The sequence below is a fragment of the Chaetodon trifascialis genome, chromosome 9 (genome assembly GCF_039877785.1).
Source record: "Chaetodon trifascialis isolate fChaTrf1 chromosome 9, fChaTrf1.hap1, whole genome shotgun sequence".
In the NCBI taxonomy this organism is placed as follows: domain Eukaryota; kingdom Metazoa; phylum Chordata; class Actinopteri; order Chaetodontiformes; family Chaetodontidae; genus Chaetodon; species Chaetodon trifascialis.
In genome coordinates, this window is record NC_092064.1 from 16254655 (window position 1) to 16268907 (window position 14253).

Sequence of the window (14253 nt, forward strand, 5' to 3'; positions counted from 1 at the left end):
CTAGGCTGTTAGCATGCCAATTGACGGCATCGGAAATCTGTGCAGCTCTTCTTTCGTGCCATAATTATAATCTGTGATGTGGGCAAATGTCCAGCAGGTTGAATTGTGTTAGAAATGTCAGACTGACTGCAGTTCTGACAGAGTCTGTGAAGGTGAAAACTTTCCCTGAACTCACCAGCTAAGCCGGTGCGCTCTGCACAGATCTCCCGTCTCCTGCCTGCTATCAACATGAGGCTCAATGACACCTCATTTCAACCCATTCAGAGAGGCCAATTGAATGACATATCAGCGGCTGATAAAGTATTTCGACTCAGCTGTTTAAGCCACTCATATGAAATGGTGTCTCCATTTATTCGTTCTAATGAAATCTCAATTTCCTGAGTGGATTAGTGTTAAAGGGGAAGTACACTGGAGTGGGCTTAGCACATGGAAAATCTACCCAAAAAGAAAAATTCACATGCTCTTGTGGATTCCTGCTGTTATTGCAACATTGAGCATTTCCAGCAGCCTTTGTGAGCATGTGCAAGTCACTTCAGCAGCCTGAATTGAGAGAACTGGGACCTGATTACATAAAACGTAGGTTTAATCTAATAGTCTTTGCTGGCAATAAGTGAGTTACATAAAAGCAATTTCCCATCAGTATCTTGCATGTTAAAGAAAAAGTGTATCATAATGTTATAATCATGCAGCATTGTGCTTTCACCGTCAGCCTAAATAACTCTGTAAATGCACAATGACAATCTTAAATGAATAATCTTAGTGGAGAAAAATGTCTCTGCACTGTGTATCACTCACTCCCTCTTGCCAACTGTCCTCCAGCTTTCTGACAGCTAGTCCTCTCTGTCAGCAAGCCAGTGGCCACGACCACAGAATCGACAAATACTTCATTCGAGCTGGCACAAGGGGTTGATCCATGAGCAGACAAGAGAGCCAAGAGATCAAGAGACACTGAAAGGGAGCCTGAAGCTCAAGTACGACTAATAGTTCTGAAGCTGGAAATTAACCAATTTCAGTGCTGCAAATTGGGCTGTGACTGTGCTTAATTTTAGCGGTCATTTACACTCACTGGAACATCTTCAGAAATGAGTTTTTGGTAACAGCGCAGATTTTCTCATTTCGAAGTGTCGGAGAATCAATTTTTCTTCACAAATCTTGGCTACACTGGCCAAGGCCGCCCCATCTTCTTTTGTGTGGACGTTCCTTTTTAACAAATCACAAAACCCTTTTCTGAGATATTTTATTGATATTTTTCTTGCTGTATTTTCCTTGTTTCTGCTGGGTATTTTAGTATTTGTAATTAGTGTAAAGTAGTGCTGATTCCAGGCTCCACTTCTACAACCTGGACTTATGCTGCAGTATGTACATTAATAATAATTGTAACTGCATCAGTTGTCTTGTGCATTATGTATTGGATAGTCATTGTGAATTATACGTCTTCCTTATTATCCCAGAGGGGTTCAGTTACACTCCAGCTGGTTCTAAAGTCACTTAGATTTATGTAGAAAGCACCCTAAGGGCAGAATCTGAACTGTGAGTCTATACAACATTCATACATATACTGTACTAAAGGGGCCTGTACAGTTTACAGTGGTGTCAGAGTTTTATTTTTTGGGGGGGCTTTTGTATTTTTGTAAGAAAAAGACATTATAGTAGAATATTCCCAGAATAGAAGCTCATGGACCGTTTTTGTTGCTTTTATAAGCCTCTTTTCAGGGCCTTTTACGCCATGTAACAAATGTTTGTTCTCCCAAAGAAGACACACAGATGAGATAAATAATAATATGAACTTTTTAACTTCCTAAAGACACTTTAACTTTCAATAAAAGGGTAGTTAGGGTCTTGGAGTTCAGCCACTCTTAAATAGCCTTTCTTTTGTACCGCATTAACTGTCCTTATCCACTCTTTAGCACTCTGTTTATGTCATTCTTAAAGGCAGACAAGTCTTCACGGTGTGCTTAAAGTCCAATAGTTTGTAGCACTCTGGTGGAGGACACACAACAAATGCTAACCTGAATAATGTCAGCTGTGATGCTTTAGGTGATCCTGCCTGCATAATCAAATCTCTTCTCTAACACCAACCTGCAGATTTCTTTTACTGCTGACGCAGTCTAACTATCAGCTGGAAGACGGCCCAAAAAGTGCAGATTCTGGCAAGTCACAGCATCAGGGACGACTCACTTGGGCAAACAAAACAAACCCAATAGTTTCTTAAACTTCTTAACAGTTTTAAAGCCTTTGAGTTAGCATCTTGCATTCTTTAGAAATTAAGCCTCGTAACTGGGAAAGGCAATAAATAACCATCGATGAGCTTGGGCGATGTAAGGTTACACAACTCCTGATGGTAACAGGTGATAGTATCATGAATGGGTATGAAAGGGACCCCCATGAAAGGCTCAGTCGTTCACAAGCAAGGATGGAGTAAGGTTCGCCACTTGTTAACACATTATTGGATAAAGGATATTAGTACATGAGCTCAGGGACACTTTGTCAAACCTGCGCCTGCTAATGATTGCATTCTACTTTTAATTGTTTTTCTCATCATCCCAGCTTTCTGGAATCAGTGTTGTTGGTTAATGGCACTAAACTGTAGGGAGGTTAATTTAACTACAACCTGATTGGTCAACAGTCATAAAGAAAAGAGTGAACTGAACTGAAGTTGCTGCTGCAGCTCTGCAGACACCCTCTGTCTCTCTTACTATCTTCCCAGTGCATGAGGAGGGCATCTCTCTTATTCATTCTCTCGTTCACACTCAGTTTCTCACTATTCCACTCTCCATTATTGTCTTGCTCAATTTCACACCCTCAATTGCACATTGTCTATTTCTCAGTTTCCATCTCTTTCTCTTTGACTGTTTTTTTTTGTGTGTCTCCCCCACACTCTTTCTGTCAACTTCTTTTACTCTTTCTTTCCACCTCTCTGAAATACTTGCTCCTTGCTCTGCTGCTTGCCTCCTGTGTGTACATCTCTTCCTCCCTATCTGTCTCTCCACTACCTGCTAGTTCCTTGGGGGAGGTGGGCTCTTTGGCGACAGATGGCGGTCTGCTTTTCATCTCAATGTTGACCCTGGAGGAGAAGCGGGCCTTGGTGGGCGAGAGCAGCTCCTCATTGGCCAAGGAGTCAGTCCTTGTCATTATACTCCGTCCACTGCCCTCCTCCTCGACCAATGCCACGGTGTCCCTCAGAGTGTTGCTAGGCGACATGGCCCTGGACGGCGCTAAAGCCTGGTCATCCTGACTGTCAGGCATTTTTGAGGCAGAGCGAGGGAGGACTTGGACCTGTCCGCCCCCTCCTTGTCCATTGCTCTGCGGTCTCGCCGCTGTTGCCGCAATGGCTGCTTTTCCATGGCCTGCCCCTTGGTTGCTGTAAACTTTGTATCGTATCATTAAGATGATAATAAAAACCAGCACAGAGGCAACAATAATCCCTCCGATGATGATGATCATGGTACCACCCAGGAAGTGGCTGTGCAGTGCTTGGCACTGGCTGAACTCCGTGTCTGTGGTGAATGATAGACAGCCCAAAGGACGTGTTGCTGTCAGTGATGTGATGACATCATCAAACACAGCCAGGACACACAGATCATAGTTGCGTCCGGCGGCGAGGTCACGAACCAGGAAGTCATTGCTGCTGGATGGAATCATCCTGCCAAAGAAAGACACGAAGATGTGAAGATGTTAGTGTGAGGAAATGTAATAGCTTTAAACAAATGAGCATACATCAACCAGAACAAACTTTTTCATGGGTGCCACATGTCAGGTAGAGAGGATGATCGTTTCAATGGTTGGTTCAACTAAATTACAAATATACAGAAATAAAAAGGGATATCAGGTTTTGAGAGGTCATTGAGAAAATGTTAAAACTGGCCCTTTAACCATGTGGACAGCTCAGTTTAATGGACTAGACCAGCACGCAGCACCTTTCAGTTCACACATCATTACGTCTGGAACTTCTGGTGCCTCCAAACTCTTCTTTGACAAATCACCTTCTCAACACTCATTGCCTCTTTTCCTTCATGCTCCTGCCTGTGCTTTTTCTTTTCAGGTGCATCTTGTGTGTTTCCTGACAGATGTACCGCATTTAAATGTTCAATCCACTCGTATTTCACTGCAGCAAGGTGGAAACTTAAACCACGGGACATCTCAATTGTGTTGCAGTGAAAGACAAATACATTACACTGTGGTCATTATGTCGCCTGCCAAATTATTCCACAATATCTCACAACAGTGCTCTGAACGACATTGCACTGTGGGACGGCTCAAAAACCAGATTGATTAAAAACTGGCATAGAGCCGAATCAGAAAGCCAAAATCCAAACCTGCTTTGTCCAACTGTCTGTCCATCCGCCGCTTTACTGCACCAGTGAAACAAACAATACCCAAGATGACTTACGATTACATCTGCTTGTATTGCTCCCTTGTATTCTGTTGAGTACTATTCTGCGAAAGCTGCAGTGGTGACACATTCACTATCGTATATTTCCATGCGGGTGTTGCTTGTGGCGCGGCAGCCACCTCATCGCTCTTATTTCCCCACAGAGTTCGAATTCATAAGCCTGCAATCTGACAAACGCTCGCACAGATCCACCCCCCACAGCTGCAGAAATCATCACTCCCTGATTAAACACAGACGTGATTCTTACCATTGTCAACTTCTATCTTGGTCTTTCCCCCGGTAAACACTGTACCTCCACTTTTTCCTTGTCAGTATACTTTCCTGGGGGAAATCCAGGGGGAAAATGTCATTCAGGTAAACAGGAGACAATGCGTCTTCTGTGCTTCCCTTGCTTTTGCTTCCTCTGTCTCTCTCCTTGTCTCTCTGCTCTCTCTAGGGGTCCTCAGTATAACTTGTGGGATCGCCAAACACCCTCATGTCACTGCATCATTTTATCTAAATCATATTTCCATTTGGCTTCATTCACATTTTCCCCAATGCACTCAAGTCTTTCTGGCGATGCCCATCCCTCCCCCATAAATGTATTTCCACCTCTGCACAGAGACAGACAGGCTTTGCAGTGGAATGAAATAGAATTGATGGAAGGCTTGTGTGTGTGTGTGTGTGTGTGTGTGTGTGTGTGTGAGAGAGAGAGAGAGAGAGAGAGAGAGAGAGAGAGAGAGAGAGAGAGAGAGAGAGAGAGAGAGAGAGAGAGAGAGAGAGAGAGAGAGAGAGAAAGAGAAAGAGAAAGAGAACCAGTGGGCAGCAGGGTCTAGTCTCAGTGCCAAGCTCATCGATGGCATTGAACCTCCACCAGGAAGTATATCTTGGCAGATAGCTGTGTGTGTGTGTGTGTGTGTGTGTGTGTGTGTGTGTGTGTGTGTGTGTGTGTGTGTGTGTGTGTGTGTGTGTGTGTGTGTGTGTGTGTGTGTGTGTGTGTGTGTGTGTGACCTTGTGTGGTTTTGAAGTGTGATGTGAAAGGATCCCTGGACTGAGTTGTTAATAAGAATCGAACCAGGGAACTTTAACAGCCCTGATGTCTTGCCGAAGGGTACCAGCATGATTTGAGAGCAGAGCTGGACTGGGGTTCCCGTAAGCAATTTCAAAAGGGGTACTGAAAGAAAGAAAGTCATAGAAAACAGCACCACCTCTGCCTTATTAAATCTCAAAAAAAAAAACTACAGACTGGGAGGTCTCCTAACTGTGTTTGAACAAAATGATACCATGGTTGTTTGTCTGTCTTCTCGTCTTTGCAGTGTGACAAACTAAATCATAGTTTATTAGAGGAGAAACTTCAGGGAAATCAGTGGGAGATCAGGGCTTGCAGTGTCCGTCAGTGAAATACTCAAAGCACACGTGGGCTTCTAATCTGATATCTGCAGTCTGACACACTACTTTCCATTTTAACAAGCAATTTATCGCTTAAACTTGCACCATATTTTTGCAGCTTGTGAAAACACGAGCCGTGATTCCCATGACGCAGAGTGACGTGTGTGAAAGTGTTCGGAGGAGCAAAAGAATCTGACTCAAAACATGTTATGTAAAAGTCGTGACCGATGATAATGTTATTGTCATGGAGACAGAGGGAGCAACTTTCAACACTGATCATGGCTTTTCACAATATGCATGCGGTCATTGTTAGTCATTAAGGATAAATAGCACAAATCTTTGAAAGTAAGTTTTCATGCTGGACTCAGAGTATCTATGGGAAACCTGTTTTGGTGCAGCGCTAATGATGTGATTCCACTGTCATTGCTTCATAAAGTGAGAATCCGCCACAGAGCGTAGCATGAGTTATTATGCTGCCAGTATATAATGACAGAGGAGAACTAATATTCTTAGCCAGTCCTTGACATTTTCCACTTTGTTGTGATTTGCTGTCAGTCAGTTTCATTTCAGTGAGCCCTTTGTCACGTTGATTTGATTAGTTTTATTCTATTTCATAATGACTAGGCTACACTGAACAGAATATGACAGTTGCATCCTTCTGTGGGTACGCAAACACAATCAGCAATCAATTTGCAAATGAATTCAAATTCAAATGAACCCCCCCCCATCCAGATGGGTGGTTTAACAGCTGGTCGCTCTAGTGTGGTCAGAACAACCTGGAGCTGAACACGCACAAAACTGTGGAGATGGCAGCGGACTTCAGGACAATCCCCCCAACTCTGCCCCCCACCACCATGGAAACCTTAAGTGCAAAAACAAAGTTCTGAATGCATTATAAAGCAATGAATAGTGAGATACAGTTACTGAGTGAGGATTATCTGACCCTTCACCTCTTCACTTGGCTCACAGAAGCAGTAAAGGACTGTCTACTCTTGGCATTAATCTGTAAACCCCACACACTCCTGGACTTAATCAATGCAGATGTCAGGTCATAAATATCAATTATGTTGTCACTGAAGCGGCTCAAATCATTCTAATCTAATCCAACCAAATTGGGTGAGACTGAATCTGCGAACCCCTTCACGCTACCCAGATAATCTTTGCCAACCATCAGAATCACCCCAAATACATTTCCTTAAGAAAGGCAAATATTGTAGAATTCAGCTTGAAAATCCCAACGTTCCTCCGCCTCCCTCTCGTTTAAGTATTCTGTTCTCGATAGGAATCAAACCGGGAAACTTCCACTGGCCCCAAGCTTTACTCAGAGGCAGCTGCACAAGAGCAATGAACAAGGAAGTGAGAGGGACGGATGAGTCAAAAGCATAAAATACCACCACCGTCTGCCTTGTTGAACTTGAACAGGTAGATTTGCCGAGTAACAGATTCCCTAAATGCCCTGAAGAGACTTTTAATCTTTTCATGCCAACTCCTACATTCCCTGATGTTTCACCCCAACAAAGGTCAGCTACACAGCAACCTTTGAGCATTGAAGGACTGTTGCCACAGTTGCCACACATACAAAAATGATTGCAGCAACTTCAATTATATCTAATGACATCAGCATGTGGCATTTAATTTGCTCATTGGCTAGCATCTGTTTGTGTTTTGTGCATCGACAGTTATGCAGATGTGCGAGGGCTGATGTCACATTTCCAACCGATCAATAATTAGCTGTGCCTGCGAGTTTTGGGTCTTGTGCACTCGTGTGACATGACTTAAAAAAAGGGGACTAGGACTGCTGGGCAAAGCAGAAATGGTTCAGCAAGCCCATTTGACACCGCAATCACACTGGATGATTTATTCAGTTAATGGGTTCAACCATGGACACACACACACACACACACACACACACACACACACACACACACACACACACACACACACACACACACACACACACAGAGTTAAACAGCTTAATGGATTCCTTCCCTCCACAGTCCAGACACACAAAGACACAGAGCCACTGAGCAAACTGTGCAGTGCAACTCTGCTGCTCTCTCTCACACAACACACCAACAGATCAACAGATCAGTTATGTTTTGTCACCCCTCGCTTTATCCTCACACCTACTGGCCCACATGCAAACACACACGTGCATGTACACATGAGCATGTGCCCACACACAGCTCAAAGACCGCAAGACTCATTCAAATGCACAAACAAACAAACTATCTCCTGTTTGAATGAAACAGATTAAGCAGCCACCGTGTGATCAGACTCTATGTACACATGCATAGAAATACTGCAAGCACGACAATAACCTGATTAATGTGTTTAAATTATTGCATAAGGTGACAGCTCCATACAGCTGCACTGCTTCATCATGCACTCACGGCCAAACAATGAACAGAACATGCTCATAAAAAGTTATTCGTTCTAAAATGTAATGTAAGTTTCTGTATATGCAAAATAAAAGCTGTGTACCGCAGTACAAACCACAAAGTGGAATGCTTGTGTATATCCATTTATGTTGCGGGAAAAAAAGGTGAGGCAAAGTTGTGTAAGAGCATTGCAATACTGTGTGAAATACACATTGCAAATGAACAAGCAGCACCTTAAAACTGCAGGTGCACACTGTATGAGGCGTATGAAATTATACGAATACGCACTGCTATGATGTGACTAGAGGCTGCGCATGCAAAATGCTGCTGCTGCCTCAGGACAGCTATAGGAATTCAATAAAATGAAAGGGGAAACCTAAGCTGCTGTGGATATCGGTAAGAGCAACCCCTTGAAATAGTACAGTGCACACCACCTTCATTAAACATGATGAGCTGGAAGAAACGTGCCCATAATTCAATACTTCCACTTAATGTGCGGTAATGTCATAACAGCTGTTCTAAAAGATTTGATTAAAAGCGGAGTGGGTTACTTATCCTTTGCTGTGAATGTCCTTGAGCTTCAACACTTGTTTGTATTATTTATAACAATGTTTACAGTATTAAAACCAGTTCTTGCCTCAGCCAGCTTTTGCTGATGCATCACTACATTTCTTGGTGTGTTTCCACCCTCCAAATGTTGATCAGTTGAATAGGGTGAAACCTTGGGTAAGAATGGGTATCACAATACCTGCATGCCCCTGCATGGACATGTCCATCCATGTATATGTGTATGGTGCACCTCTAGAAACAGGGACCCACTCATCCCTGTACTGTCAAACGATGGTGTTTAAATTGACTCTTCCTTACTAATCATATCATTTGAATTGTCTTAAGACATGATGGTAAACAGTCTTTGTCATAGAACAACTAAGCCCATTAATCCAAATTTTTTAACTTGTAATTCTGGTCACGCGTTTGCATTAATCTTCAGCCCCGTCCTCTATTTCTCATTGTCACTTCAACCCAACTTCCAATGCCCTAACTCGCACAGACTTACAATTACTTTAAGATTGCTGCCATTTACTAAGTTGTCTTTTCTCCCTCTCTCTCACAGTTTGCTCTTTGGCCTCCAGTGTTAATAATGCCTGTTAATACAAATTGCACCCCCAATCTCAGCAGACTATTTTTAACTTCCACAGAGAGCCCAAAGAGATGTCACAGAGGCCAGTTGTAACTGGGGAGCAAGACATCCTCCCCCTGTGCTGTGACAGAGAGCAATCTGTCACAGCACGTGTCATGCTGAATACTGAGCAGCTACGATAATGTCGCCATCTCTGCATGTTTTTCAGGTGTGATTTGGTTCAGAGAAATGTTGGAGCCTTCATTCTCCAGTCAATATGTTTTGAAATCATCTGGCCTATTTTCTCACGCATCTCTACATTTTAACTGGATTTATATTGACATGTCCCCCCCTCCTTCATCAGCTCTCCTTTCTTGGCTTTTCATCTCTAACTGCTTTCAACATCACTCAATCGAAGACTGGTAATTACTGTCTGACTGTCGTTTCCCCAGGTTATTCCTGGCCCGTGTGCCTCAAAGCACAACTTAACTGCGCAATTCACCATCTAACTGCTTGATAACTGCGATGGAAAATCCCAGAGAGAACAGAACAGGATTTCATACTTTCTGCTACATTTTTAAATCAACCAAACCACATTTCTCCCAAAGTAGGATTAAAAGAAAAAAAAACAGATTCTAGGTGGATAGATAGCATAGTTTGGTAATGCGTATCAAAAAGAGGCGGCTTAACAGGAGTGTTAAGTAGGCGTCCATGATTATAGCAAGACAGGTGCCACGAGAGATCGTTCCCAGCCACCGCAAGAAGAGGGCACAGGGTATAATCCAGGGCACAGCCCACTCAAGTCATGACTTATTCACACTGCTACCATTAGGGCTGCGTAACCATAGCATCAAAACAGGCATCACTCGTCTCCGAGACAGTTTTATCCACATGTGCAAAAACTGTTTAACAAGAACTTGCCGCTGCCCATGAACAAGCTTTTTAACTTATACAGCTGCTGTTAAATTTTGTATTTTGTATTATTAATGCATTTATTATCTAATTTTTATTGCATTTTATTGATTTCTGCATGTGTGCGGGTGCATGTATGACAGTGTATGTGCGTGTGTGCATGTGTTCTGAAGAGGATCTGAAGAGGATTTTTTTTATTTCTGTCTGCACTGCAGGAAGGAAGCCTTTGCACAGGTTTTGTCATTGCACTGGAGTACACTGCTTTAAATGTATTTTGTGATGAAGATGAACTTGAAAGTCTGTGCTCTTTAAACAGTGCAAGTACATTTAACTTAGAAGAAATCCACAAATCATGTATCGCACTAACAGGATGAAGGAACAATGTGGCAAAAGACATGGATCCAGTGCAAACACGCAGAAGAGGCTCCGAATTTTAAGTAAGAAGTCTTATGGCGCATTTCCATTACACAGTTCCAGCTCTACTCGACTCGGTTCTACTCTACTCTGCTTGGTTTGGTTGAGTTTCCATTACAATTGAGTACTTCATAGTACCTCCTCAACGTAGGCGGGGTCGTCATACCACGGCTGCGCGAAACTGCCATGACGTCAATTTGTACGTGACGCAAACAGAGCCGACAAACAATGGAGGACATTTAGGTGATGTTGTATTTGCTGCTCGGTTTGTGGTCTGGAAAAGTCTGGACCTGGTCGAGCATTCCTGGTGGAGCAGCCATTTCCCTCGAGTGAGAATAAAGAATAAAGTCAGCGGTTGTTGTTGCCCGGCGTTACAATGGAGGGGGCGGGATTGTTTTTCCGGTGTTGGACGTCGCAGACCAGTGATGACACTCTTCAGCCAATCAGTGGCCGACAGGCTGTTGACGTCACACATATAGTTTCGCTTCTACTTACTTGGAACCACGCCAGAGCAGGTACTAAAAATAGTATCAGGTACCAGGTACTATCCCTAATGGAAACACAAAACAACCGGGTAGAATAGAGTCGAGTCGAGTCGAGCCGCGCTAGTGGAAATGTAGCATTTGTGTATGTTTGTGTGTGTTTCACAGTGATATACAGAATAGAAAAGTTCCTCCTTGGATTTTACGCGCAGTCTGGGAGCCCCAAGATTTCTACTCCTCTATACACAACTATTTAGTTCTAAGCTAATTCCATTAAACGAGACATTTGTAAATATTAATATAATATTTATAATTAAATATTAAGGCAATACCCCACAAACATGCAGACTTACATACCAGGATGTAGCCTTTACTGTATAGTATGCAGGCTTCAAAAACTTTCTGCCAAAGATGCTGAAACAACCAGTAATAATATTTGTATGCATTTCTTTCAAAAACCTATAGCTCAAGCTCTGTATTTTTGTCCTCGTATCATTCCACAGTCTGTGGCTGCATCCACAGAAACAACTTTGGGCAGGCAGATAACAAATTATCTGAAAGAATGCTGTGTGCATAAGAAAACAGTTGGAGGTGTCACAGTGTTTTGCTTTAAACCTGTCAGATGTTATTTAAGCAAAGAAAATGCAGTTTAGCCTCGCCTATCACTCTATTATATTATGGGGATAAAACACAAACACACACATGCACACACTGCATTTTGTATTCGATGTACAATGACGCAAGAGCTGCCACTGTGGCCGGGCAGCGGAGCGATGGAGGCCTGGATGTATGCGGTCAAATGGCATTAACTGACACTAATAGACCTGTTATCAGCAGCTCTACTTTATTAGCATGTCATTATTGTCTCGTCTCAGGTGAGAACAGAAACAGGTTCGTTAGTTACACTTGTAACAGCCGAGGAGGGGCAATTGTGTGTGTGTGTGCGTGTGTGTATGTGTGTGTTCATGAGTGAGAGTGTCCAGTCTGAGCGTGGCTGACATTTCCATGCCCGCTGCGGATTCACGTGCACATCTGTGTCTGTGCATGAGCCTGACATTTCCATGCTGTCTGCATTCAGTTCCGTTGACTGACGGGAGGACGTTTTGTTTGTAAATACTGTCCATCAATCAGCCCTTGGGCACTCAAAATGCACACACACACACACACACACACACACACACACACACACACACACACACACACACACACACACACACACACAGAGGAGATGTCATGAAGTCACACCCAGAGCTCTGGGTTCTGACTGTTGATCTAAGCAGAACGTCGAGTGAATATTTATGATAATGTGCCCTGGCTGTTTTTAAATAATTTAATGTGCCAATTATTCCTCCAGTGCAGGCACTGCAGAACAGAGGAGGGCAAAGGGTTGACAGCAAAATCCCTGCAGCGCACACGTCCTGTCCGTCCTGCTCGACACGCTGCAAAAAATGACACAAAACGTGTCACTGAATAGAACATGGATGGATGGATGCGCGGGCCCAAATTAAGCTTCAAATCATAAAATAGGATTTGTCAAAGCTGCCAAAAAAAAGTGACATTTTTAGTTGAAATAATTCTTTGTTGGAAAAAGGGAACCTTTTAAGAAGAACGTCTTTCAGAGCTTGCCATTTCTTGCAGAACAGAGTAGCCATTATGTACTCACAGGACCCAGGGGAAAAAATTTGATGTTACAAGCTTTAATTATGAAAATGAGTGCCGCATAATTAATCATTCTGTGTGGACTTCCCCTTTGAGATTTTGCGAGCTGAGGGCCCTGTCCTGTCGCCCCCTCTTAGGAGGTGAGCTGTCCCCCTTTGCCACCCCCTGGGGAACTGAGTCAGTCTTTCTACGGTTCCACTGTAAGATTTTCCCTCCACCAGTGTTTTGATACGGGCCCTCTCTTTCTTTTTTATCAGAGCATCTCCCTCCCCACAGCCAACATCGCTCTTTTCCTTTTGTAGGCCTCTGTCAGTCCTCTGCTGCTTAATTTCCCCCATCATCTCCAATTTCTCTGCCTCTCTATCTGTATAATTTCTATTCATTTTTCCTCTCTCATCCACATCCAGACAGATCAGGTTTCAGAATTGTGAGGCAACCTTGCAAGAACATTTGCACTTAAATCACTTTTATAGCAGGTGTAACTGGTGGTTAAATCATCAGATATTTTTCCCATTAACAGTGACAAAAATCTTGGAGCCAGATGCATAAATGTGGATGAAGACTAACTCAGTTTTTTAAGCATTGCATTGCAGAAGCATAACAACAGCCACTGTGTTATGTACTGCTTTGCCTTTAGCTTTATCAGATATTGCATAGATACACTGCAATAGACTACTGTATGTCTTCAAAGTAAAAGCCCTGCTTCCATTTTAGACTCTGTTGATGTATATCTGTTACAGCTGCAACCATTTGTTTGTTCTGAAACATTTATCTTTAGAATGACCAGATCAAACACATTTAGAGAGATGATTTATACTAAATGTATAAGCATATTACATTATTTATAATGCGGTTTATGGGTGAGGTCAAAATACCCCGATGAGGTACTTAACTATGACTTATCCAACATATAACTTAAATCATATATGGAGACACTGTTCCTGTCAAGAGAAGCAATGATGTAAAGCTTTTAGTAGGACAAGTAATTTGGCCCTGACACTGATGGAACTTTAATTGGACTTGATTAGTTACAGTAATGAATAAATGAAGCATAGATGAAGTTCAAGAAGGGCGTTGTGATAGACATCACGTCCTTTCTTTTCATTGGTTGAAGAAAGCTGTGTGTTCTTTCCATCTTTCTTCATGCATGGCTTTACAGCAGACATTGCAGTCCAGTGTCTGTCAAATAAAGGTCCTGTCCTGCTCCGACCCAACCGCTCCCCTTACAGATGGCCAATTTCTACTAAGCACATCAAATTGTACTGTAAGTAGGTGATCAGCTAGGGGTCATTAAGCAACCTGTTATGTTGGCAGCCTGACTGCTTTTGAGGTGGTATAATGCAGGGGTGTAGTTGGGAAAGTGGGGCTGAGCATACACAGATATTAGAATGAGTAGCTGTGGATGTGGGGAGGGGACCATAGAGAGTGCCCCTGTACAGGGCTCAGAACTCTGTGCGACACCACTGGTATCATTTAATATATAAATACAGTGAGGAGGGCCCTATGAAATCTGTCTTAATTTGT

At 42.9% G+C, this 14253-nt stretch overlaps 1 protein-coding gene across 2 annotated transcripts in view; it reads right to left on the bottom strand.

Annotated features, from left to right (window-relative positions):
- The window catches only part of LOC139336209 (leucine-rich repeat and fibronectin type III domain-containing protein 1-like protein), a 169070-nt gene that overhangs the window by 16719 nt on the left and 138098 nt on the right, over nucleotides 1–14253 (bottom strand). For both annotated transcript variants that reach the window (XM_070970205.1, XM_070970204.1), the window contains exon 9: nucleotides 2994–3643. In XM_070970205.1, coding sequence (XP_070826306.1) covers nucleotides 2994–3643 — 650 coding nt within the window. The remainder of the gene's footprint in view (nucleotides 1–2993; nucleotides 3644–14253) is intronic.